The 27,258-nt window shown below is 46.0% G+C and overlaps 1 protein-coding gene across 2 annotated transcripts; it reads left to right on the plus strand.

Annotated features, from left to right (window-relative positions):
- The first annotated feature begins 57 nt into the window (after positions 1–57).
- MRPL45 (mitochondrial ribosomal protein L45) lies at positions 58–26,860 on the plus strand. 2 transcript variants are annotated; one of them, XM_045374904.3, is made up of 8 exons: positions 58–803; positions 1,339–1,516; positions 2,256–2,373; positions 7,137–7,235; positions 22,659–22,707; positions 24,529–24,678; positions 25,999–26,172; positions 26,391–26,860. In XM_045374904.3, exons 1-8 carry the CDS (start codon positions 786–788, stop codon positions 26,475–26,477), a joined length of 873 nt encoding a protein of 290 aa, XP_045230839.2. In that variant the 5' UTR covers positions 58–785; the 3' UTR covers positions 26,478–26,860. The 2 variants fall into 2 exon arrangements, with proteins under 2 accessions (XP_045230839.2, XP_045230838.2); XM_045374903.3 differs by having other exon boundaries at positions 58–134.
- Positions 26,861–27,258: the final 398 nt, after the last annotated feature.

Raw genomic sequence — 27,258 nt, forward strand, 5'->3', positions numbered from 1 at the left:
TGCGGCTTCTCTCGTACCCGACGCTCTTCACTAGCAGCTCCCTTCCCGGCGGCCTTTGCGGGAACAAGATGGCAGCCCCCATACCTCAAGGGTTGTCTCGTTTATCGAGGGTTTTGGGCTGGTGGTCTCGGCAGGTGGGTAGGGACGGGGTCGATAGGACCCTAGGGGCTAGAAGAGGAGGACAGAGTCGAGGGAAATACTCTCTGTGCAATTGTCCTTGGTGAGCTGGGACAATACGAGTCATACCTAGGCCGTGGAAGAGGCTGAGGTGGACAGGACCCAGCTACTGAGCTCAGCGGTCGAATGGGCAGAGCCTAGACAAGGCCGTGAGAGCGAGTGAATTAACGGGGATTAAGTTTTTCCGGACTGATTTGGGTCTGTCTGGCGAGGAGATGTTAAAGGGGAGACAAGTAATGGGTTGGAAGGTGGACTTCGTAATCTTCGATTCTTATAAATGAACTACGTTGAAGACTAGCCAAAAATGAGGGCGTCCCATATTGTCACTGCGCCTGTCTGAGCAAACCTCATGATCAGAGAGAAAAGGCTCCCTGGTCTTTCAAGGGTTTATTGGTCAGTTGGGTGCTAAAACGACAGAATAAAGTTTACCAGTGAGACTCCCGATAGAATGAGCAAAATATCTCGAGTAAATATGGAGCAGATGCCTACAAGAGGACTTTGCTTATGGTTTAAGAATAGCATTCAGGGCCAGGCGCGGTGGTTCACACTTGTAATCCCAGCACTTGGAAGTCCGAGGCAGAAGGATGGCTTGAGCCCGGGAGTTCGAAATGAGCCTGGGCAACATAGTAAGAACCCGTCTTTACAAAAATGTTTAAATTAGTCGAGTGCGATGGCGCACTCCTGTAGTCCCAGCTACTTGGGAGGCTGCGGTGGGAGGATAGCTAGAGCCCAGGAGGCCAAGGCTGCAGTGAGCCGTGATCGTGCAACTGCACTGCAGGCTAGCGATCTGTCTCAAAAAATAAAAATAAAGTAATAAAGAATAGTACTCTGCTCATTTCAGTATTGGGTTGGTGTTTCCCTATCACCATCAGTTCTTTGAAACTTGGTTTAATCAACTCAGTATCCGTAGAGTTAGCATAGTCCTGTACTGTGGAAAGTTCTAAAGGAAAGCCTTTAGTAAATGTGATGTTAATAAAGGTTGCCGACTGTCTTCTATTTAGAGACACCCATAAGTATTAAGGTCCTAATGCAATTTTTCATTGTTTTATAATTGTTCCTGAAGCATTCTTTGGATATGCCCTTTCTATAGTGCTTTGCTTAGAGTTTGTAAAAGATAGTAGATGTTTTTTCTAGGTTCCTAACCTTTCCTTTACCTTCCAGCCAGTTCTGGTGACTCAGTCCTCAGCTATAGTTCCAGTAAGAACTAAAAAACGTTTCACACCTCCTGTTTATCAACCTAAATTTAAAACAGAAAAAGAGTTTATGGAACATGCCCGGAAAGCAGGATTGGTTATTCCTCCAGAAAAATTGGACCATCCCATACATCTGGCCTGTACAGGTGAGGTATTTCTGGGACCCTGACCTGGGATCCTTCTGTCAGAGATCTTCTGGAACTTGGGATGACTTAGACTATGATTGATGATATTTAATTAAGCATGAAGTCAGTTCAACTTCAATAATGATTAGCCTTAAATACACTGTATATCATGAAGTTGTTCTTTGAACTTACTTTCACACTGTCTGTAGAAGGCAAGAGTGAAATTTCCCCATTTTGTGGAAGTAGAAGCTGAGGCTCTGAGAGAAGACTTAAATCTTTCTGGCTTTTTTTGTTTTGTTTTTTGTTTTTGTTTTTGTTTTTTTTTTTTGAGACAGAGTCTTATTCTGTCACCCAGTGGCACAATCTCAGCTCACTGCAACCTCTGCCCCCCAGGTTCAGGTGATTCTCCTACCGCAGCCTTTCAAGTAGCTGGGATTATAGGCACCTGCCACCGTACCTGGCTAGTTTTTGTATTTTTAGTAGAGAAGGGGTTTCACCATCTTGGCCAGGCTGGTCTTGAACTCCTGACCTTGTGATCTGCCCACCTCAGCCTCCCAAAGTGCTGGGATTACAGGCATGAGCCACCGCGCCCAGCCTTGTTCTGTTTTTTTTCTAGTGTAACATAGTTCTGTCTACATGGAAGTCTGTTTCATTAGTCTACTTCATATCCACAATCCTTCTCAATTGTACATTACTTCAATTTTATGAGTTTTTCTCAATCTTTCAACGCTTTCTTAATTTTTTTGTTCCCTTATTACAGCTGCTATATTTGATGCCTATATTCCTCCTGAGGGTGATGCACGCATATCATCTCTTTTAAAGGAGGGACTGATACAGAGAACTGAACGAATGAAGAAGACTGTGGCATCGCAAATGTCGTAGGTGTCTGACACAGTTGGGACTTGGTATTAGAGTAACAATTTCTTGTTGCTACTTTATCCCAAAGAGATCTTTTTGGGTTAATTGGATTGGGTATCACTCTCTTAATAACATGATGGTATTTTTTTCTTTGTAGTAGAGTCTGTATTTAATGCAGAATAATATGGGCCTTCTTTTTTTTTTTTTTTTTTTTGAGACGGAGTGTCGCCCAGGCTGGGGTGCAGTGGCACGATCTCGGCTCACTGCAAGCTCCGCCCCCTGGGTTCACGCCATTCTCCTGCCTCAGCCTCCGAGTAGCTGGGACTACAGGCGCCCGCCACCACGCCCGGCTAGTTTTTTGTATTTTTAGTAGAGACGGGGTTTCACCATGTTAGCCAGGGATGGTCTCGATCTCCTGACCTCGTGATCCACCCGCCTCGGCCTCCCAAAGTGCTGGGATTACAGGCTTGAGCCACCGCGCCCGGCCAATATGGGCCTTCTGATCTTTTTTTTTTTTTTTTTTGAGACGGGGTCTTGCTCTGTCGCCCAGGCTGGAGTGCAGTGGCACGATCTCAGCTTACTGCAAGCTACGTCTCCCAGGTTCACACCATTCTCCTGCCTTAGCCTCCCGAGTAGCTGGGACTACAGGTGCCTGCCACCACGCCCGGCTAATTTTTTTTTTTTTTTTTTTTTTTTTTTTAGTAGAGACGGGGTTTCACTGTGTTAGCCAGGATGGTCTCGATCTCCTGACCTTGTGATCCGCCCGTCTCAGCCTCCCAAAGTGCTGGGATTGCAGGCATTAGCCACTGCGCCCGGCGGGCCTTCTGATTCTTAGCATCCCTGCGTTTATTGGTAACATCAGTTAGGGAGTTGACTTTGGAGTGTGTTGAATCCTTTTTTAATCATATATTTGATTTTGTTTGTTTGTTTGTTTTTGAGATGGAGTTTTGCTCTTGTTGCCCAGACTGGAGTGCAATGGCGCAATCTTGGCTCACCGCAACCTCCGCCTCCTGGGTTCAAGCAATTCTCCTGCCTCAGCCTCCTGAGTAGCTGGGATTTCAGGCATGTGCCACCATGCCCGGCTAATTTTGTATTTTTAGTAGAGATAGGGTTTCACCATATTGGCCAGGCTGGTCTCGAACTCCTGACCTTATGATCCACCTTATGATCTCAAAAAAAAAAAAAAAAAAAGTTGGGATTTTTTTAGAGTTAGCCAGATGGAGAAGTGTGGTGAGGAACAGCATTCTAGGGAAACAGAACAGTACAAGCAAGGCTTTGAGGTTAAAAGAGTATAAAGGGGTGTCAGATTTTGTCAAATGCTTTTTTGTGTCTATTGAGATGATCATGTGATATTTGTTCTTTATTTTGTTGATATGACATATTAATTGATTTTCTTTTTTTTTTTTTTTGAAATGGAGTCTTGTTCTTTTGCCCAGGCTGGAGTGTAGTGACTCCATAGTGGCCACTGCAGCCTCCGCCTCCCAAGTTCAAGTGACTCTCCTGTCTCAGCCTCCCGAGTAGCTGAGACTACAGGTGCGCACCACCATACCCCACTAATTTTTTGCATTTTTAGTAGAGACAGGGTTTCACCATGTTAGCCAGCCTGGACTCTTGACTTCAGGTGATCCACCCTCCCTGACCTCCCAAAGTTCTGGCATTACAGGCATGAGGTACCATGCCTGGTCTTATTAATTGATTTTCAAATATTAAACCAACTTCACATTCCTGGGATAAATTCCTTTAACATACTTAAATTAACACTTTAATTTAATCAAATTCTCTATTTACATTGTTATAACTTGGAAAATGCTGTTGACGGCTGAATTATAGAGTACATTATGAATATTTTTTCTTTCCTGCATAATATTTTTTTTTTTTCTGAAGTGAAGTGTCTTAATTTGCTCATTTGCTTATGGAACTATGGGTTATGTAATTTCCTCTCTGTGCATTCAAAACATTAAATTTTTTTTTTGGAGAAGGAGTTTCACTCTGTCGCCCAGGCTGGGGTGCAGTGGCGTGATCTTGGCTCACTGCAACCCCTGCCTCCTAGGTTCAAGCAATTCTTCTACCTTAGCCTCCCCAGTAGGTGGGACTACAGGCATTCGCCACCATGCCTGGCTAATTTTTTTGTATTTTTAGTATAGACGGGATTTCACCATATCGGCCAGGCTGGTCTCAAACTCCTGACCTCGTTATCTACATGCCTCAGCCTCCCAAAGTACTGGGATTACAGGTGTGAGCCACTGCGCCCTGCAACATTAAATATTTTATTAATTTCATCTTTTTCAAGAAATCCTTCCTAGAGTCTTCTTACCTATTTCAATCTGGACTAGTTGCTCTTAAGGCCAACTGTACATCTTAGGATCTAATATTCCTCTTGCCTCCCTCTTATGTTGTAGTCCCTGTTGCTTGGGTCCTATGTCTTTATGTTTTCATAATTTATTTCATTACTTTGATGGAGCACATTTTCTAGCAGCTTCCTGAGAAAGGCTGCATGGTGGATAAATGAGATCTTGCAAGTCTAAAAAGAAGTCTTTCTTTTATTCTCGCACTTCATATATAATTTGCCCAGGTATTGACTTCTGCGATAGAAATAATTTTTTCCTCAATTAAAAGTACTGCTCAAAGTCTGGGCGTGGTGGGTCATGCCTGTAATCTCAATACTTTGGGAGGCTGAGGCAGGAGGATCACTTGAGCAGGAGTTGAATACCAGCTGGGCAACACAGTGAGACCTTGTCTCTACAAAAACTAAAAAAAAAGTGAAAATTAGCCAAGCATGGTAGTGCACACTTGTAGTTCCAGTTACTTGGGAGGCTGAAGTGGGAGGATTGCTTGAGCCCCAGAGGTCAAGGCTGCAGTGAGCCCTGATGGCATCACTGTACTCTAGCCTGGGCGACAGAGTGAGACCCCGTCTCAGTGAATGAATGAATGAATTAATTAATAATAAAAGCGCTGCTCTGTTGTCTTTGTAACTTATTTTTATTTTTTTTGAGACGGAGTCTTGCTCTGTCACCCAGTGCAACCTCTACCTCGGATTCAAGCGATTCTTCTGCCTCAGCCTCCTGAGTAGCTGAGACTACAGGTGCCCATCACCATGCCCGGCTAATTTTGTGTTTTTAGTAGACAGAGTTTCACCACATTGGCCAGGCTGGTCTAGAACTCCTGACCTTATGATCAGCCCACCTCAGCCTCCCAAAGTGCTGGGATTACAGCAGGCATGAGCCACCTGGCTGTAACTTCTTTTTTTTTTTTTTTTTTTTTTTTGAGACGGAGTCTTGCTCTGTCACCCAGGCTGGAGTGCGGTGGCAGGATCTCAGCTCACTGCAACCTCTGCCTCCCGGGTTCAAGTGATTCTTCTGCCTCAGTCTCCCGAGCTGGAACTATAGGCACATGTCATCATGCCTGGCTAATTTTTTGTATTTTTAGTGGAGATGGAGTTTCACCATGTTGGCCAGGATGGTCTCGATCTCCTGACCTCATGATCTGCCTGCCTCGGCTTCTCAAAGTGCTGGGATTACAGGCGTCAGCCACCGCACCCGGCCTGTCTTTGAAACTCCTAATGTTGGTGTTAGGAAGCCCAGTGTTGCCGGGTGCGGTGGCTCAGGCCTGTAATCCCAGCACTTTGGGAGGCTGAGGCAGGCAGATCATGAGGTCAGGAGTTTGAGACCAGCCTGGCCAGCATGGTGAAACCTCGTGTCTACTAAAAATACAAAAATTAGCCAGGCGGGGTAGTGTGTGCCTGTCGTCTGAGCTACTCGGGAGTCTGAGGCAGGAGAATCACTTGAACCCAGGAGGCGGAGGTTGCAGTGAGCCGAGATTGCGCCACTGCACTCTAGCCTGTGTGACGGACACTCCATCTCAAAAAAAAAATAAGGCCAGGCATGGTGGCTCACGCCTGTAATCCCAGCACTTTGGGAGGCCAAGGTGGGTGGATCACGAGGTCAGGAGATCGAGACCATCCTGGCTAATACGATAAAACCCTGTCTCCACTAAAAAGAAAATTAGCTGGGCATGATGGTGGGTGCCTGTAGTCCCAGCTACTGAGGAGACTAAGGCAGGAGAATGGCATGAACCCGGGAGGCAGAGCTTGCAGTGAGCCGAGATCGTGCCACCGCACTCCAGTCAGGGTGACAGAGTGAGACTCCATCTCATAAAAAAGAAGCCCAGTGTTATTCTGACTCTTTTTTTTTTTTGAGATGGAGTCTCGCTCTGTTGCCCAGTCCAGAGTGCAGTGGCACAATCACTACAACCTCTGCCTAAGTTCAAGTGATTCTCCTGCCTCAGCCTCCTGAGTAGCTGGGATTACAGACAGCACCACCATGCCCAGCTACTTTTTTTTTTTTTTTCTTTTTGAGATGCAGTCTCTCTCTGTGACCCAGGCTGGAATGCAGTGGTGCGATCTCTGCTCACTGCAACCTCTGCCTCCCGGGTTGAAGTGATTCGTGTGCCTCAGCCTCCCGAGTAGCTGGGATTACAGGTATGCACCATCACGCCCAGCATATTTTTATTTTTTTAGTAGAGATGGTGTTTCACCATGTTGATTAGGCTGGTCTCAAACTCCTAACCTCAAGTGATCTACCTGCTTCGGCCTCCCATAGTGCTGAGATTACAGGCGTGAGCCACCGCACTCCAGCCTGGGTGACAAAGCGAGACTCCGTCTCAAAAAAAAAAAAAAAATCAATTATTGAGTAAGTAGATGGACATGAATGGAGCTCAGTGTAAGCTGTGAATTATGGAATTGTGAGAAGACCTTTAGAAGTAATACTCAGCCTTAATTTTACAGAATCCGGAGGATAAAAGACTATGATGCCAATTTTAAAATAAAGGACTTCCCTGAAAAAGCTAAGGATATCTTTATTGAAGCTCACCTTTGTCTCAACAAGTAAGTGAACTTCCTATCTTTACCCATTCTGTTGTCAGCAGTTAGTTATTATTTTAGGCACAGTTTTTTGTTTGTTTTTGTTTTGCACAAATTTGTTTTCTGCCTTCAGGTAAGATATCTAGAGTGAGAGAACTTCCTATATTGGAAGTAATTAGTGACTGAAGCTGTCTTTCACTCCCCTCTCTGCTTCTGGGAATTTCTACCATTTGGTCTGTCTCAGTTTCACCTGCATGTGTTGGGACCTTGTGCTAGAATAGCTGCCTTTTTCACCCCATCTGATCCCTGAATTCATCCTGATCTTTTTTGTGTGTTTGTCTTATGTATCTTCATTTCCCTTTCCTTGGTTATTTTGAATATATTTCTTGTGAAAATTTCCAGCTCTCCCTCCACTTTTATTTTTTAATTTTTTGTTTTGAGATGGAGTCTTGCTGTCTCACCCAGGCTGGAGGGCAATGGCACAATTTAGGCTCAACCTCCACCTCCCTGGTTCAAGCAATTCCCCTGCCTCAGCCTCCCAAGTAGCTGGGATTGGAGGCACATGCCACCATGTCCAGCTGATTTTTTTGTATTTTAGTAGAAACGGGATTTCACCATGTTGGCCAGACTGGTCCCAAACTCCTGACCTCAGGCAATCTGCCCGCCTCGGTCTCCCAAAGTGTTAGGATTACAGGCGTCAGCCACTACGCCCAGCCCCCCCACCATTTTTTTTTTTTTTTTTAAATTGAGATGGAGTCTCACTGTTGTGCAGTCTGGAATGCAGTGACATGATCATAGCTCACTGCAGCCTTGACCTCCTGGACTCAAGTGGTTCTCTCAGGGACTCTACTTAGTTCCCAAAGTAGAGCTGGGACCACCGGCGTCTGCCACCACACCCGGCTAATTAAAATAAATTTTTTTTTGTAGAGACAAGGTTTTGCTGTGTTACCTAGACGAGTCTCAAATTCCTGGGCTCAAGCAATCCTCCTCCCTTGGCCTCCCACAGTGATAAGATTATAGGCATGATCCACCATGCCTGGCCACCCAGCTTTTTCTTGATTCATTCAAATTAGGGCTGCTAGGAATATGAAGAATCAATATTAGGAGGCTGGAATATCTTAAGTACTAGCCATGGACTGTTGCTGGCATTCTTTGATCTGTGGCTGCTGTGGCTGGGCTTCAGGTGGGACCCAAAACCTGTAGTCTAAAATCCATTAATTATTTAGTTTTACTTTTATTTCTTTTAAAAAATTTATTTATTTTGAATAGAGATGGGATCTCACGATGTTGCCCAGGCTGTTCTTGTTTTTGTTTCTTGTTTTGAGACTGTCTCATTCTGTTGCTCAAGCTGGAGTGCAGTGGTGCAATCACGCTTATTGCAGCCTCGGCTCCGGGGCTCAAGCGATCCTCCCACCTTAGCTCCCTGAGTAGCTGGAACTCTAGGGGTGTACCACCACACCCTGCCAGTTTTCATATTTTTTGTAGAGATGGGATTTCACCACATTGCCCGGACTACGGAGGCTGGTCATTTTTTTTTTTTTTTTTTTTTCCCTTTTTGAGATGGAGTCTGGCTCTGTCACCCAGGCGGGAGTGTAGTGGTGCAATCTTGGCTCACTGCAGCCTCTGCCTCCTGGGTTCAAGCGATTCTCCTGCCTTAGCCTCCCAAGTAACTGGGATTTCAGGTGCATGCCACCACACCCAGCTAATTTTTGTATTTTTAGTACAGATGGGGTTTTACCATGTTGGCCAGGTGGTCTGAAACTCCTGACCTCAGGTTATCTGCCTGCCTCAGCCTCCCAAAGTGTTGTGATTGCAGATGTGAGCCACTATGCCCAGCCTTGTTTTATTTCTCAAAACATTGTTGTTGTTGTTTTTTGAGATAGACTGTTGTTCTGTTGCTCAGGCTGGAGTGCAGTGACGTGATCTTGGCTCACTGCAACCTCTACCTCCTGGATTCAAGCAATTCTGCTTACCCTCCCAAGTAACTGGGATTACAGGCACGTACCACCACACCTGACTATTTTCTGCATTTTTAATAGAGATGGGTTTCACCATGTTGGCCAGGCTGGTCTTGAACTCCTGACCTCAAGTAATCCACCCACCTTGGCCTCCCAAAGTGCTGGGATTACAGGCATGAGCCACTGTGCTCGGCCTAATTTTTTTTTTTTTTTTGGAGACGGAGTCTCGCTGTGTCGCCCAGGCTGGAGTGCAGTCGCCTGATCTCGGCTCACTGCAAGCTCTGCCTCCCAGGTTCACACCATTCTCCTGCCTCAGTCTCCCGAGTAGCTGGGATTATAGGCACCCGCCACCATGCCTGGCTAATTTTTTGTATTTTTAGTAGAGATGGGGTTTCATCGTGTAAGCCAGGATGGTCTCGATCTCCTGACCTCGTGATCTGCCTGTCTTGGCCTCCCAAAGTGCTGGGATTATAGGCGTGAGCCACCGTGCCTGGCCAATTTTTGTAGTTTTAGTAGAGACGGGGTTTTGTCATGTTGGCCAGGCTGATCTCGAACTCCTGACCTCAGGTGATCCGCCCTCCTCAGCGTTACTGTTGTTTCTATTGAGAAATTAACTTTTTTTTTTTTAATTTTGTTAAAGTTTATTTTTACTTTGTGCGCTTTTATTTATCTTTTTCTTTCGAGACAGAGTCTTGCTCTGTCGCCCAGGCTGGAGTGCAGTAGCACAATTTTTACTCACTGCAACCTCCGCCTTCCGGTTTGAAATGATTCTTCTGCCTCAGCCTCTAGAGTAGCTGGAACTACAGGTGCGCGCTACCACGCCCAGCTAATTTTTGTATTTTTGGTAGAGACAGGGTTTCACCATATTGGCCAGGCTGGTCTCGAACTCCTGACTTTGTGATCCGCCCACCTTGGCCTCCCAAAATGCTGGGATTACAGGTGTGAGCCACCGTGCCCAGCTGACTTTGTGTGCTTTGAAGATTTTCTCTCGGGCTGGGCATGGTGGCTCTCGCCTGTAATCCCAGTGCTTTGGGAGGCCGAGGCTGGCAGATCACAAGGTTGGGAGTTCGAAACCAGCCTGGCCAATATGGCAAAACCCCGTCTCTACTAATAATAATAATAAAAAAATTTGCCAGATGTGGTGGCGCATGCGTGTAATTTCAGCTACATGGGAGGGTGACGCAGGAGAATTGCTTGAACCCGGGCGGCGGAGGTTGCAGTGAGCTGAGATCGCGCCATTGCACTCCAGCCTGGGTGACAGAGCAAGACTCCATCTCAAAAAAAAAAAAAAAAAAAAAAGGGGGCCGGGCGCGGTGGCTCAAGCCTGTAATCCCAGCACTTTGGGAGGCCGAGACGGGCGGATCACGAGGTCAGGAGATTGAGACCATCCTGGCTAACACGGTGAAACCCCGTCTCTACTAAAAAATACAAAAAACTAGCTGGGCGTGGTGGCGGACGCCTGTAGTCCTAGCTACTCGGGAGGCTGAGGCAGGAGAATGGCGTGAACCCGGGAGGCGGAGCTTGCAGTGAGCTGAGATCTGGCCACTGCACTCCAGCCTGGGTGACAGAGCAAGACTCCGTCTCAAAAAAAAAAAAAAAAAAAAAAAAATCCAATAAAGGTGGTGCATGCCTGTAATCTTAGCTACTCTGGAGGGGCTGAGGCAGGAGAATCACTTGAATCTGGGAGTCCGAGGTTGCAATGAGCTGAGATCGTGCCACTGCACTCCAGCCTCAGCGACAGAGCAAAACTCCATCTCAAAAAAAAAAAAAGCAAAAACGATTTTTTTCTCTCTCTTTAGTATTCAGCAATTTACTATGATTTATCTATGTCTTCTTAAATTTTTATTTATTTTATTTATTTATTTTTTAGTTTTTTTGTAGAGACAGGGTCTGGCCTTGTTGCCCAGGCTGGTCTTGAATCCCTGGCTTCAAGCGATCCTTCCCCTCGGACTCCCAAAATGCTGGGATTATAGGCATGTGCCACCACACCGGGCCATGTGTGTGTCTTTTATCCTGCTCTGGGTTCATATTGCTTCTTAAATCTTTGGGTGCTTTTTTTGTCAGTGTTGGAAAATTCTCAGTCAGAACTCATCTCTTCAGATGTTGCTTCTGCTCCACTTTCTCGTCTCCTTGTGTAGTTCTGAATACACATATGTTAGATCTTTCACTATGTGCCAAATGTGTCTTCAGCTCTTTTCTATATTTTTCCAACCTTTTTTTTCCCCCTCCAGCTTTAGTCTGGATATTCTCTGATCTATCTTCCTGTCTTCTTTCAAATTGTAGCTAATCTGCTGTTAACCTACCTATCGAGTTTTTAATTTTATATTATTTTCTGTTTTTCACTTTTAGAATTTTCATTGATTTTTGTGTGTGTGTGTGTGTGTGTGTCCATTTCTCTGGTAAAATTCTCTATTCTGTCATCTAATTTCTTGAACATACTAATCACAGTTATTTTAAAATCTGTGTCTGATAACTTCAAAATCTATGTCTTCAATAGGTCCATTTTCTCTTGTCTTATTTGTTTCTTTTTTTTTTTTTTTTTTTTTGAGACGGAGTCTCGCTCTGTCACCCAGGCTGGAGTGCAGTGGCCGGATCTCAGCTCACTGCAAACTCCGCCTCCCGGGTTTACGCCATTCTCCTGCCTCAGCCTCCCGAGTAGCTGGGACTATAGGCACCCGCCACATTGCCCGGCTAGTTTTTTGTATTTTTTAGTAAAGATGGGGTTTCACCGTGTTAGCCAGGATGGTCTCGATCTCCTGACCTCGTGATCCGCCCGTCTCGGCCTCCCAAAGTGCTGGGATTACAGGCTTGAGCCACCGCGCCCGGCCGTCTTATTTGTTTCTTTTGGGTTTTAGTTAGTTCTTGTCATTTTTGTTTTTGTTTTTGAGATGAAGTCTTGCTCTCTTGCCCTGGCTGGAGTGTAGTGGTGCGATCTCTGCAGGGTCTTGCTATGTTGCCTAGGCTGGTCTCGAACTCTGGCCTCAAGCAGTCCTCTCACCTTGGCCTCCCAAAGTGTTGGTACAGTTTTCTTGTCATTTTGTATTCCTGCATTTTTTTATTTTAACAAATAGATATTTTAGAAAAATCAAAGACAATCATTTATCTTAAAAATTATAAGATTGGGGCCAGGCGCAGTGGCTCATGCCTGTAATCCCAGCACTTTGGGAGGCCAAGACGGGCGGATCACGAGGTCAGGAGATTGAGACCATCCTGGCTAACACGGTGAAACCCCGTCTCTACTAAAAATACAAAAAATTAGCCAGGTGCGGTGGTGGGCACCTGTAGTCCCAGCTACTCAGGAGGCTGAGGCAGGAGAATGGTGTGAACCCGGGAGGCACAGCTTGCAGTGAGCCAAGATTGCGCCACTGCACTCCAGCCTGGTCGACAGAGCGAGATTCCGTCTCAAAAAAAAAAAAAAAAAATTATACAATTAATAATAGCTTTTACACATTTGTGGTAAAATACACATAATATAACATTTACCATTTTATCATTTTGAAGTATATAATTCAGTGGCATTAAGTACATTCACAGTGTTGTACAATTCTTACCACTATCCATTTCCAGATTGTGTTCATCCCAAACAGAAATTTTGTACCCACTAAGCAGTAATTCCCCATTGCCCTCTTCCCTTATCACCTGGTAACCTCCATTCTACTTTATTTATTTATTTATTTATTTGGTATTTTTAGTAGAGATGGGGTTTTACCATGTTAGCCAGGCTGGTCTCAAACTCCTGGCCTCGAGTAATTCTCCTACCTCAGCCTCCCAAAGTGCTGGGATTACAGACTTGAGCCACCACACTCAGCCGTCTACTTTCTTTCTCTATGAATTTAACCATCCTGATGCTATGGTCTGAATGTTTGTGTTCCTGAAAATTCATTTGTCGAAATTCTAACTCCCAAGGTGATGGTATAGGCTGTGGGGGGACCTCTGGGAAGTGATGAGGTCATGAGAGTGGAGCCCTCATGAATGGGAATAGTGCCCTTATAAAAGAGACCTGAGGGGCTGGGCGTGGTGGTTCACACCTGTAATCCCAGCACTTTGGGAGGCCGAGGCAGGTGGATCAAGAGATCGAGGCCATCCTGGCCAACATGGTGAAACCCCGTCTCTACTAAAAACACAAAAATTAGCTGGGCGTGGTGGCATGTACCTATAGTCCCAGTTACTCGGGAGGCTGAGGCAAGAGAATTGCTTGAACCCAGGAAGTGGAGGTTGCTTGCAGTGAGCTGAGATTGCACCACTGCACTCCATCCTGGCAACAGAGCAAGACTCCGTCTCAAAAAAAAAAAAAAAAAAAAAAAGACCCGTGGGAGCTTCTGCACCCCTTCTGCCCATTGAGGACACAGCAAGAAGTCACCATCTATGAGGAACAGGCTCTCACCAGACACCAGACTTGCCAGTGCCTTGATCTTGATCTTGGACTTCCCAGCCTCTAGAACTGTGAGAAATACATGTTGTTTATAAGCCACCTGGTTTATGGTATTTTTGTTATAGCATCCTGAATGGACAAAGGCATCTAGGTATCTCACATAAGTGGAATCTTACAGTTTTTGACCTTTTGTGATTGGCTTAGTTCACTTAGCATGATGTCTTCAGTGTTCATATATATTGTAGTATGTGTCTCCTTATTTTTATTTATTTACTTATTTATTTTCTGAGATGGAGTTTCGCTCTTGTCACCCAGGCTGGAGTGTAGTGGCTCTATCTCCGGTCACTGCAACCTCTGCCTCCTGGGTTCAAGCGATTCTCCAGCCTCAGCCTCCCAAGTAGCTGGGATTACAGACGCCTGCCACCACACCCAGCTAATTTTTGTATTTTTAGTAGAGATGGGGTTCACCATGTTGGCCAGACTGGTCTCAAACTCCTGACCTCAGGTGATCCACCCACCTCAGCCTCCCTAAGTGCAGGGATTACAGGTGTGGGCCACCATGCCTGGCTACATGTGTTTCCTTATTAAGGCTGAATAATATTTCATTGTATGTATATACACCACATTTTGTTTTTTGTTTTTTTTTTTTGAGACGGAGTCTCGCTCTGTCGACCAGGCTGGAGTACAGTGGCCGGATCTCAGCTCACTGCAAGCTCCGCCTCCCGGGTTCCCGCCATTCTCCGGCCTCAGCCTCCCGAGTAGCTGGGACTACAGGCGCCCACCACCTCGCCCGGCTAGTTTTTTGTATTTTTTAGTAGAGACGGGGTTTCACCGTGTTAGCCAGGATGGTCTTGATCTCCTGACTTCGTGATCCGCCCGTCTCGGCCTCCCAGAGTGCTGGGATTACAGGCTTGAGCCACCGCGCCCGGCCCACATTTTGTTTATCCATTCATCTAGTGATGGACATTCAGGTTGTTTCCACTTTTTATTGTGGCATAATGCTCCTGTGATTGTTGGTGTACAAGTATCTCTTCGAGTTCGTGCTTTCAATTCATTTGGGTATATACTCAGAACTGAAGTTGTTGGATCACATGGTAGCTCTATGTTTAACTTTTTGAGGGGCTAGGTGGCTCATACCTGTAATCCAGCACTTTCGGAGGCCAAAGTGGGAGGATTGTTTCTGGGCAACAGAGTGAGACCCCCATCTCTACAAAAACATTTAAAAAATCAGCCAGGGGCCAGGTGTGGTGGCTCATGCCTGTAATCCCAGCACTTTGGGAGGCTGAGACGGGCGGATCACAAGGTCAGGAGATCAAGACCATCCTGGCTAACACGGTGAAACCCCGTCTCTACTAAAAAAAAAAAATACAAAAATTAGCCGGGCGCGGTGGCGGGCACCTGTAGTCCCAACTACACGGGAGGCTGAGGCAGGAGAATGGCGTGAACCTGGGAGGCGGAGATTGCACCACTGCATTCCAGCCTGGGCGACAGAGTGAGACTCCGTCGCAAAAAAAAAAAAAAAAAAAAAAAATCAGCCAGGCGTGGCGGCGCATGCCTGTAGTCCCAGCTATTTGAGGTGCTAAGGCAGAAGGATTGCTTGAGCCCAGGGATTTTTGAGGCTGTGGTGAGCTAAGATTGTGTCACTAGACTCCAGCCTCAGTGACAAAATGAGACTCTGTCTCAAAAAAAACCCTTTTTGAGGAACCACCATATGGTTTTCCATAGCAGCTACACTGTTTTACATTCCTACGACCAATGCACAAGGATTCCAATTTCTCTACATCCTCACTGATACCTATTACTTTCCTTTTTATTCTTTTTTTTTTTATTTTTTTTTTTGAGATGGAGTCTTGCTCTCTCACCCAGGTTGGAGTGCAGTGGCGAGATCTCGGCTCGCTTCAACCTCCGCCTCTCGGGTTCACGCCATTCTCCTGCCTCAGCCTCCTGAGTAGCTGGGACTACAGGCGCCCGCCACCACGCCTAGTTAATTTTTTGTATTTTTAGTAGAGACGGGGTTTTACCGTGTTAGCCAGGATGGTCTCGATCTCCTGACCTCATGATCCACCCGCCTCGGCCTCCCAAAGTCCTGGCATTACAGGCATGAACCACTGTGCCCGGCCACTTTCCTTTTTAGGAGGCCGAGGCGGGCGGATCACGAGGTCAGGAGATCGAGACCATCCTGGCTAACACGGTGAAACCCCGTCTCTACTAAAAATACAAAAAACTAGCCGGGCGCGGTGGCGGGCGCCTGTAGTCCCAGCTACTCGGGAGGCTGAGGCAGGAGAATGACGTAAACCCGGGAGGCGGAGCTTGCAGTGAGCTGAGATCCGGCCACTGCACTCCAGCCTGGGTGACAGAGCAAGACTCCGTCTCAAAAAAAAAAAAAAAAAAAAAAAAAAGGCTGGGCGCGGTGGCTCAAGCCTGTAATCCCAGCACTTTGGGAGGCCGAGATGGGCGGATCACGAGGTCAGGAGATCGAGACCATCCTGGCTAACACAGTGAAACCCCGTCTCTACTAAAAAATACAAAAAAATAGCCGGGCGAGGTGGCGGGCGCCTGTAGTCCCAGCTACTCGGGAGGCTGAGGCAGGAGAATGGCGTGAACCCGGGAGGTGGAGCTTGCAGTGAGCTGAGATCCGGCCACTGCACTCCAGCCCGGGCAGCAGAGCAAGACTCTGCCTCAAAAAAAAAAAATAAATAAAAATAAATAAATATATATATATATATATATATATATATATATATATATGAAATGGGGTCTCACTGTATTGCCCAAGCTGGTCTCAAACTCCTGGGCTCAAGCAGTCCTCTTGCTTCAGCCTCCCAAAGTGCTAGGACTACAGGTGTGAGCCACCATGGCCAACCTTTTTCTTTTTATAATAGGCATCCTCATGGGTGTGAAGTGTGGTATCTCATTATGGTTTTGCTTTGTATTGCTCTAATAGCTAGTGACATTGAGCATCTTTTCACGTGCTATTGGCCTTTTGTACATCTTCTTTGAAGACAGGTCTTTTTTTTTTTTTTTTTTTTGAGATAAAATCTTTCTCTGTCACCCAGGCGGGACTGCAGTGGCACGATCTTGGCTCATAGCAACCTCCACCTCCTGGGTTCAAGCGATTTGCCTGCCTCAGGCTCCTGAGTAGCTGGCATTACAGGCATGCACCACCATGCCCAGCTAATTTTTGTATTTTTAGTAGATACGGGGTTTCACCATGTTGGCCAGGCTGGTCTCAAATCCTGACCTCAGATGATCCCCCCGCCTCAGCCTTCCAGAGTGCTGGAATTACAGGCGTGAGCCGCTGCACCCAGCCCAGAAAGGTCTATTTTTAAATTAGACTGTTATTTTATTGTTGAGTTATAGGAGTTATTTATTTATTTTGGATATTAATCCCTTATCAGATAAATGCTTTGCTAATATTTTCCCCCATTTTATGGTTCGACTTTTCACTTTTATTATTTTTTTAGAGATGGAGTTTTGCTCTTGAAGCCCAGGCTGGAGTGCAGTGGCGCGATCTCGGCTCACTGCAACCTCTGCCTCCTGGGTTCAAGCAATTCTCCTGCCTCAGCCTCCCATGTAGCTGGGATTACAGGCATGTGCCACCACACCTGGCTAATTTTTGTATTTTTAATAGAGACAGGGTTTCAGCATGTTGGCCAGGCTGGTCTTGAACTCCCAACCTTGGGTGATCCACCTGCCTCGGCCTCCCAAAGTGCTGGGATTACAGACATGAGCCACCGCGCCCGGCCATTTTTTCACTCTTAATAGTATCTTTTGATGCAAAAAAGTTTGTAATTTTGATGAAATCCAGTTTATCAAGTTTTTTTCTTTTGTTACCATATTGGGTTTTTTCTTTTGGTGTCGTATTGAAGAAATCATTGCCAAATCCAGTGTCATGAAGTATTTCCCCTTTCTTTTTCTCTAAGATTTTTATAGTTTTAGTTCTCACATTTAGGTCTTTGCTCCATTTTGAGTTAGTTTTTGTATGTAATGAAAAATATGTGATGTTTTTGCTTTTTTTTGCATGTGAATATTCATTTTTCTAGCACCATTTATTGGAGACTGTCCTTTCCCATTAAGTGGCCAGGCTGGTCTCAAACTCCTGACCTGAAATGATCCGCCCGCCTTGACCTCCCAAAGTGTTTGGATTACAGGCATGAACCAGCATGCCTGTCCCCAACAGTGGTTTTTGCAGAAATAGAGAAACACGGTCAGGCGTGGTGGCTAGTTCAACCTAGTTTGAATAATATCAACTTAGTTTCAATAATATACAAACACTCTGCTCCTATATGTCTCTCTCTCCCACTTTATTATGTCTCTCCTGCTTCATTATCACAGATTACAGTTTTATACCTTGGGTGCCCATTACATCAATTCATAATTATTGTTTTATGCATTTGCCTTTTAAATCATATAGAATGAAAAATGAGGAATTACAAACCAAAAGTACAATAATGCAGGCTTTTATATTTACCTATGTAGTTACTTTTACTAGTGTTTTTTGTTTTTTTCTTGTGGTTTTGAGTTACTTTCTGGTGTCCTTTCATTTTAGCCTGAAGGATCCCCTTTAGCCTTTGTTTCTTTCCTGTCTTTCTTTCTTTCTTTCTCTCTCTCTCTCTCTCTCTCTTTCTTTCTTTCTTTCTTTCCTTCTTTCTTTTCCTGTCAGGTTCTCACTTCATCAGCCAGGCTGGAGTGAGCACAGTGGTGCAATGATAGCTCCACTGCAGCCTCAAGCTGCTGGGCTCAAGCGATCTTCCCACCTTAGCCCCTGAGTAGCTGGGACTACAGGTGTGTGCTACAGCACCTGGCTAATTTTTTTTTTTTTTCCCTAATTTTTTGTAGAGACAGGGGTCTTGCTTTGTTGCCCAGGCTGGTCTCGAACTCCTGGCCTCAAGTGATCCTCTTGCCTCTGCCTCCCAATGTGTTGGGATGATAGACATGAGCTGCTATGCCCAGCCTGTTGCTGCTTTCAAGATTCATTCTTTTGTCTTTGGGTTTTGACACTTTGGTTTTAATGTTTCTTGGTGTGGATTTCTTTCAATTTATCTTGCTTGGAGGTTTTTTAGCTTCCTGGAGGTACATATTAATGTCTTTCATCAGATTTGGGATGTCTGCGGCCATTCTTTCTTTCTTTCTTTTTTGCATTTTATTTTTATTTTATTTTATTTTTTGAGATGGAGCTTTACTCTTGTTGCCCAGGCTGGATTGCAGTGGCCTGATCTTGGCTCATTGCAGCCTCTGCCTCCCAGGTTCAAGTGATTCTCCTGCCTCAGTCTCCCAAGTAGCTGGGATTACAGGTGCTTGCCACCACACCCAGCTAATTTTTGTACTTTTTAGTAGAGATAGGGTTTCACCCTGTTGGCCAGGCTGGTCTTGAACTCCTGACCTCAGGTGATCCACCTGCCTTGGCCTCCCAAAATGCTGGGATTACAGGTGTGAGCCACTGTGTCTGGCTGCATTATTTCTTCAAATTTTTTTTTCAATCCATTTCTTCTTTTTCTGGGACTCCTGTGATGTGTATTTGGTATACTTGATGATGTCCCATAGGTTCCTCAAGGTTTTGTTCGTTTTTCTTCATTCTTTTTTCTCTTTGCATTTTAGACTATGTAATTTTAATTACCTTATCCTTAAGTTCACTGATTTTTGCCTGCTCAAATCTGCTGTTGAACCCCTCTAGTGAATTTTAAAATTTATTGTACTTTTTAGCTCCATAATTTCTGTTTGGTTCCCTTGTATAATTTCTGTCTCTTTAGCGATATTCTCAATGTGTTCACACATTGTTTTTCTGATTTCATTACTTCTTTGTCCGTGGTTTCCTTTAGCTCATTGGGCATATTTAGGACAATTGATTTGTGTCTTTACTAATAATTACAATGTCTGGGTTTCCTTAGCGGTGGTTTCTGTCAAATTATTTTTTGGCCGGGTATGGTGGCTCATGCCTATAATTGCAGTACTTTGGGAGGCCGAGGCGGGCAGATCACCTGAGTCCAGGAGTTCGAGACCAACCTGGCCAACATAGTGATACCCCAACTCTACTAAAAATAAGCTGCGTGTGGTGGCGCGCACCTGTAGTCCAGAGTCTCATTCTGTCGCCCAGGCTGGAGGGCCATGGTGCAATGCCCCCCAACCAAAAAAAGTGTATTTGTCTATTTCACATTTTATCCAACATGTCCTTTTTTTTTTTTTTTTTTTTTTTTTTTTTTTTTTTTTTGAGACTGAGTCTGGCTCTGTCGTGCAGTGGCCGGATCTCAGCTCACTGCAAGCTCCGCCTCCCGGGTTTACGCCATTCTCCTGCCTCAGCCTCCGGAGTAGCTGGGACCACAGGCGCCCGCCACCTCGCCCGGCTAGTTTTTTGTATTTTTTAGTAGAGACGGGGTTTCACCGTGTTAGCCAGGATGGTCTCGATCTCCTGACCTTGTGATCCGCCCATCTCAGCCTCCCAAAGTGCTGGGATTACAGGCTTGAGCCACCGCGCCCGGCTCCTTCTTTTTTTTGAGATGGAGTCTCACTCTGTTGCCAGGCTGGAGTGCAGTGGCGCGATCTTGGCTCACTGCAACCTCCACCTCCTGGGTTCAAGCCATTCTCCTGCCTCAGCCTCCTGAGTAGCTGAGACTACAGGCGTATACCACTGCACCTGGCTAATTTTTGTATTTTTAGTAGATTCTCCTGCCTCAGCCTCCTGAGTAGCTGAGACTACAGGCGTGTACCACTGCACCTGGCTAATTTTTTTTTTTTTTTTTTGAGAGGGAGTCTCGCTCTGTCACCCAGGCTGGAGTGCAGTGGCGCGATCTCGGCTCACTGCAAGCTCCGCCTCCCGGGTTCACGCCATTCTCCTGCCTCAGCCTCCTGAGTAGCTGGGACTACAGGCGCCCGCCACCGCGCCCGGCTAATTTTTTGTATTTTTAGTAGAGACGGGGTTTCACTGTGGTCTCGATCTCCTGACCTTGTGATCCGCCCGCCTCGGCCTCCCAAAGTGCTGGGATTACAGGCGTGAGCCACCACGCCCGGCCACCTGGCTAATTTTTGTATTTTTAGTAGAGACACGGTTTCACCATGTTGGCCAGGATGGTCTTGATCTCCTGACCTCATGATACGCCTGCCTTGGCCTCCCAAAGTGCTAGGATTACAGGGGTGAGCCACCACATCTGGCCCATTTTATCCAACATTTTAAAATGTTTATAGTAGGAGTAGTTTTACATTAACCCAGTCTGTTATGTTGCAGAAGCAGATGTCTACCTTTTCAGAGTAAATTCAATTGCAAAATAGTAAGTGAACTCATGGAAAATTGAGTTTATTTATTTCCACCAAAGACTTCTTTTTTTTTTTTTTTTTTTGAGACGGAGTCTCGCTCTGTTGCCCAGGCTGGAGTGCAGTGGCGCGATCTCGGCTCACTGCAAGCTCCGCCTCCTGGGTTTACGCCATTCTCCTGCCTCAGCCTCCTGAGTAGCTGGGACTACAGGCGCCCGCCACCGCGCCCGGCTAATTTTTTGTATTTTTAGTAGAGACGGGGTTTCACCGTGGTCTCAATCTCCTGACCTTGTGATCCGCCCGCCTCGGCCTCCCAAAGTGCTGGGATTACAGGCGTGAGCCACCGCGCCCGGCCTCCACCAAAGACTTCTATGCCAGGATAGTGAGGAGGAAGAGTTCACTCAGAGGTGCCAGTCATGGTAGTTTGTCACCACAGCTCAGTCTAGTCTAGTCTGTTCCTACAGTAGAGGAAATGACTTGGAATCTTTCCTAGTAGGAATAGAGATGAAAGGGAAGCAGATAGACATGTTAGAACTAATCCCTTACCCACTCTGGGCTTAGAGAGCAAGATTTTTCAAAGGGGACAAAGAGTTAAACTGCTCATAGTAAACTGGGGAAAAGTCGTGTGTGTATCTGAAAGAAGCTAATCTATGGCCTTAGATTTGATACTCATCAGTTAGGATCCCTCCTAAAATCTTGTACCCACAGCAGCTAGGGTTTGTTGTCTGTTTTGTGGGGTTTTTTGTTTTTTTTTTTTGGTTTTTGGTTTTTTTTTTTTTGAGACGGAGTCTTGCTGTGTCGCCCAGGCTGGAGTGCAGTGGCACAATCTCAGCTCAGCGCAACCTCTGCCTCCCGGATTCATGCCGTTCTCCTGCCTCAGCCTCCCAAGTAGCTGGGACTATAGGCACCTGCCACTACACTCAGCTAATTTTTTTTGTATTTTTAGTGGAGATGGGTTTCACCTTGTTAGCCAGGATGGTCTCGATCTCCTGACCTCATGATCCGCCCGTCTCGGCCTCCCAAAGTGCTGGAATTACAGGCGTGAGCCACTGCGCCCGGCTGTTTTTTGTTTTTCTAACCATTACTGTATAGAGTCAGCATAACTTGGCCACTCTGGCAGCAACAAGATAAAGGAGAAATAATAGGACCAGGAAAGACATGATTATCTTTGACTAGGTTCAAAGATGAGATTGTAAGATACAAGGCCAACAACATGGTGAAACCCCATCTTTACTAAAAGTACAAAAATTAGGTGGGCGTCATGGCATGCGCCTATAATCCCAGCTACTCAGGAGGCTGAGGCAGGAGAATGGCTTGAACCCGGGAGGTGGAGGTTGCAGTGAGCCGAGATTGCGCCACTGCACTCCAGCCTGGCAACAGAGTGAGACTCTGACTCCAAAAAAAAAAAAAAAAAAAAAAAACAAGATATAAGGCCAAGCCAGATGGTACTGATGCTAGGTCAGAGGCAAGAGGAGATAAAACAAGCTATTGATTGTTACTTGTGTTGAACTTTGTTGCTCATACCAGCTTAGAGCAAAAATCAGATCCTATGTCCCAGTGAGGGTACCCATCTTAAGGATATATGGTAATTTTAGAGAAATTTCCTCCTGCTCCTTAGATTTAAACATAATTAAAAAAAAATTTTTTTTTGTAATATAATTTTATTCTGCTACTAGATCTCAGGGTTTTCTGGTAAATCACATTATTGTTTTTGTGCCCCTAGAATTTAGCATATTATATACCTGGCTTATACAAGATGTGCCAAAAACATTTGTAAAAATGAATTGTTTTTCATTTTCAGGGCCATTTTCAGTCTTCATACAGGGTATTATAAGAGCAGTAGTCAATGATATTTATTGTTTTCTTTTGTAGCTCAGACCATGACCGACTTCATACCTTGGTAACTGAACACTGTTTTCCAGTAAGTTCTCATCCTCCTTAGAACTTTGGGGTGACTGAGTGGACAGATTCTAGACATCGTCTCTGGTTTTTCTTTTCTTTTCTGGTTTTTTTTTTTTTTGAGACAGATTTTCGCTCTTGTTGCCCAGGCTGGAGTGCAATGGTGCGATGTTGGCTCACCGCAACCTCCACCTCCCGGGTTCAAGTGATTCTTCTGCCTCAGCCTCCCAAGTAGCTGGGATTACAGGTGCCCGGGACCATGCCCGCCTAATTATTTATTTATTTATTTATTTTGAGACAGAGTCTTGCTCTGTCGCCCAGGCTGGAGTGGAGTGGCGAGATCTTGGGTCACTGCAAGCTCCGCCTCCCGGGTTCATGCCATTCTCCTGCCTCAGCCTCCTGAGTAGCTGGGACTGCAGGCACCCGCCACCACACCCAGCTAATTTTTTGTCTTTTTAGTAGAGACGGGGTTTCACTGTGTTAGCCAGGATGGTCTCAGTCTTCTGACCTCGCAATCCATCCGCCTCGGCCTCCCAAAGTGCTGGGATTACAGGTCTGAGCTACTGCATATGGCCTAATTTTGTATTTTTAGTAGAGATGGGGTTTCTCCATGTTGGTCAGGCTGATCTCTAACTCCCGACCTCAGGTGATCCACTGACCTTGGCCTCCCAAAGTGCTGGGATTACAGGCATGAGCCCCACCATGCCCTGCCTGGTTTCTCTTAAGAAGGATCAGTTTTGAGAGTGTAGGAAGTTTAAGGTACAGGCTGAAGTTTCATTGCTTATAGCTGAATGATAATGTCTTGACACGGACTCTGGTAAGGGCCCTGGCAAATAAAAGAGGTCCCTCAACCAGCAGTCATGACACTGCAGGAGCATCCTGAGGCTTGGATATGGGCTATACGAGGCCACATCTCCATATACCTGCACTATCATGAAGGATTTAACCAGAGTTCGTGAGGCTTATATTGAGTGGTAACAGCAATGTGAGGCACTTGGAGGGACCCCCAAGGATAAGAACTTTGTAGTTCAGTTAGGGATTCAAGAATAAGAACTTGGGGCTGGGTGCAGTGGCTCATGCCTGTAATCCCAGCACTTTGGGAGGCTGAGGCGGGTGGATCACAAGGTCAGGAAATCAAGACCATCCTGGCTAACATGGTGAAACCCCGTCTCTACTGAAAATACAAATAAATTAGCGGGGCATGGTGGCGGGCGCCTGTAGTCCCAGCTACTTGGGAGGCTGAGGCAAGAAAATGGTGTGAAGCTGGGAGGTGGAGCTTGCAGTGAGCCGAGATCACGCCACTGCTTCAGCTTGGGCAACAGAGCGAGACTCCCGTCTCAAAAAAAAAAAAAGAACCTTGGGTTTCTATCAATAGAACTTCAGTTTCTGTAAGTCTTCCCCAGTCGTAGCAGTTTAGCCCTTAAGTCCTGTAAAATTCCCACTTTTCATTGTTAATAGGTGAGTGGGAAAAATATATATGTATGCAGTCAACACAAGTACATGCAATAATTGCCAGATTATGAAAGTGTATGGGAGGGATGATGGTGTATTGGGCAAGCTGGCAGTTTGGAATGTGGTTTTCATTTATTTGGAGAAGGGTGCTCAAAGAGGAAGGTGGGTCTGAAGTTGTGATTTAGATAAAGAGAGAGTTGTCAGGTGAACTTGCCCAATAGCTTAATCAAAACTTGGGAAGGTGCGAGAGAAAACAGGCACAAGAGAGCATGTGGTGGGAAATGTGCTGCCTGTTGGCTGTAGTCTTGCAGGAAGTAAGAGCAGTGTGGCAGCACCAGCTTCCTTAAAGGGAGGGAAAAATCCAGTTGAACTTGTTCTCCTCTGCCCTTAGGACATGACCTGGGACATCAAATATAAGACCGTCCGCTGGAGCTTCGTGGAATCTTTAGAGCCCTCCCATGTTGTTCAAGTTCGCTGTTCAAGTATGATGAACCAGGGCAACGTGTACGGCCAGGTCACCGTACGCATGCACACCCGGCAGGTAGAGGCACTAGTCTGCCTTCCTCCCAGCTTTTCTTCACACAGCTTGGGCACCTCCCTCTGGAGTGCTGGGTGTGGCTGCCCAGGACTGTAAGCAGTAACAAAAGGTACACTGTGATCTGTCTTCCTTGCTGTGCTGCTGTCGCCTTCCCACTGTTACATGTTGGCTCTACTAAGACATGTGTGAGGATATTCTCTCCCACCCTTCCTGTTTTTTTTTTTTTTTTCTCCAAGACAGGGTCTCATTCTGTCACCCAGGCTGGAGTGCAGTGATGTGATTATGGCTCACTGCAGCCTCAACCTCCTGGTCTGAAGCAATCCTCCCACCTCAGCCTCCAAGTAACGGGGACTATAGGGGCATGCCACCACGCCTGGATAATTTTAGTATTTTTTGTAGAGACCGGTCTTGTCATTTTGCCCAAGCTGGTCTCAGACTTCTGGGCTCAAGTGATCTGCCCACCTCAGCTTCCCAAAGTGCTGGGACTATAGGCATGAGCCATTGTGCCCCACTCCTTCTTCCCTGCCCCCTGTCAAAGAACTTGTAAGAGTAAAGTGTCAGTAGTTGATCAGATAGTCCTAGATTCAGAATTCCGAGATAATTTTTTTCTACCCATTAAGATTTTTTCTGGGCCGGGCATAGTGGCTCAAGCCTGTAATCCCAGCACTTTGGGAGGCCGAGACGGGCGGATCACGAGGTCAGGAGATCGAGACCATCCTGGCTAACACGGTGAAACCCCATCTCTACTAAAAAAAAAAAAATACAAAAAACTAGCCGGGCGAGGTGGCGGACGCCTGTGGTCCCAGCTACTCCGGAGGCTGAGGCAGGAGAATGGCGTAAACCCGGGAGGTGGAGCTTGCAGTGAGCCGAGATCTGGCCACTACACTCCAGCCTGGGCGACAGAGCGAGACTCCATCTCAAAAAAAAAAAAAAAAAAAAAAAAGATTTTTTTCTGGCTGGGCACAGTAACTCACGCCTGTAATCCTAGCACTTTGGGAGGCCACAGCGGGCAGATCACAAGGTCAGGAGTTTAATACCAGCCTGGCCAACATGGCAAAACCCCGTGTATACTAAAAATAGAAAAATTGGCCAGGCATGATAGTGTGTGCCTGTACTCTCACCTACTCAGGAGGTTGAGGCAGGAGAATCACTTGAACCTAGGAGGCGGAGGTTGCAGTGAGACAATCTCATACCACTGCACTCCAGCCAAGGCAAAGAGTGAGACTCCATCTTAAAAAAAAAAGATTGTGTGACAATAAAACAAACAACTCACACTCACACACCAAAAAAACTAAGAAGCCAGATTTGCTTTTATCCTTGCAGACTCTGGCCATCTATGACCGGTTTGGCCGGTTGATGTATGGACAGGAAGATGTACCCAAGGATGTCCTGGAGTATGTTGTATTCGAAAAGCAGTTGACAAACCCATATGGAAGCTGGAGAATGCATAGCAAGATCGTTCCGCCATGGGCACCCCCTAAGCAGCCCATCCTTAAGGTAAGGTGGCTTGCATGGTTTAAAGAGAGCTGAGGCAGTACTTGGGGTCTGCTAAGCCACTCTGTTGGGCTCCCCCTAGTGGCAAGAGGGGGTGATGCACCACCGGGAAAGGGAAGGCTTGGTGGGTGGGTGGATGGATGGGTGGGAGCAGGGGATGAAGTTCTTCTGGGTTAGCCATGGGCTTGGTTGGTGGGTAACTTGGCATCCTACTCTTTCAGACGGTGATGATCCCTGGCCCTCAGCTGAAACCAGAAGAAGAATATGAAGAGGCACAAGGAGAGGCCCAGAAGCCTCAGCTAGCCTGATGACAAAAATGACTTCTGGGGTGAAGCCTGGGTGATGAGGCTGCTGGAAGCTTTGAAGTCTCCCATTCCCATCATGCTATAGAAGGAACTACCTTTGTTCTCTCCCATCCTGCTCAGGTCTTTTCAGTAGTCTCATCCTCAGCAACCATGGCTGATGGCTGGGCCCTAGCAGGTGGCAGGTATAACATGGCCATGTACACTTTTCTTTTTTAAATTTTTTGTCTAGCTTCTGAGTCTAGATGAAAGACAGTATGTTTCAGAGAACATTGGATACCAGTTTTTTCCACAGCAGGGACTGAGAGAGAGAACCAGCAGCATCCTCTTTGTAATCACAGGGCAGGGATCAGAGTTTGAAATAAAACGCTGTCAGAGTATTGGTAAAATTTTGGTGAGTTCTGTACATTTCCCCTGGTTCAGGCTGGGCATAGACCGGCCTTCAAATGGCAGAAGTGGAAGATAAGCCTGCTTGTGAGTGATGTGACTTTAAGGAAATCTAGACTGGGAAAGAATAATTAGTGTTTATAAGATATTTAAGAGGCCCTTTTTCATTTACTGACTCACTGATGAATCAGCATTTGTATTTTATGGAAAAATATAAATCCAAAAAAATAATTTGTCCCTCAGCCTTTGATTGTGTTCTTAATTATTGGCTGTATCAGGAAGCGCTGGGGGAGGGAGGGACCATGGAGAGATTGTTACATTTGGAAAATTTATCTGCAGTATTTGGTTCCCTGATTTCTAGCACCACTTGGAGATAGGGACTGTTCTTTCCAGCCCAGTG

The sequence above is a fragment of the Macaca fascicularis genome, chromosome 16 (assembly GCF_037993035.2).
Source record: "Macaca fascicularis isolate 582-1 chromosome 16, T2T-MFA8v1.1".
Taxonomy (NCBI): domain Eukaryota; kingdom Metazoa; phylum Chordata; class Mammalia; order Primates; family Cercopithecidae; genus Macaca; species Macaca fascicularis.

Coding starts and splice junctions, on each gene's coding strand:
- MRPL45 (XM_045374903.3), top strand. CDS start 69: ATGGCAGCCCCCATACCTCAAGGGTTGTCTCGTTTATCGAGGGTTTTG. Junction 1,517..2,255: donor CATACATCTGGCCTGTACAG/GTGAGGTATTTC, acceptor CCCTTATTACAG/CTGCTATATTTGATGCCTAT. Junction 2,374..7,136: donor ACTGTGGCATCGCAAATGTC/GTAGGTGTCTGA, acceptor TTAATTTTACAG/AATCCGGAGGATAAAAGACT.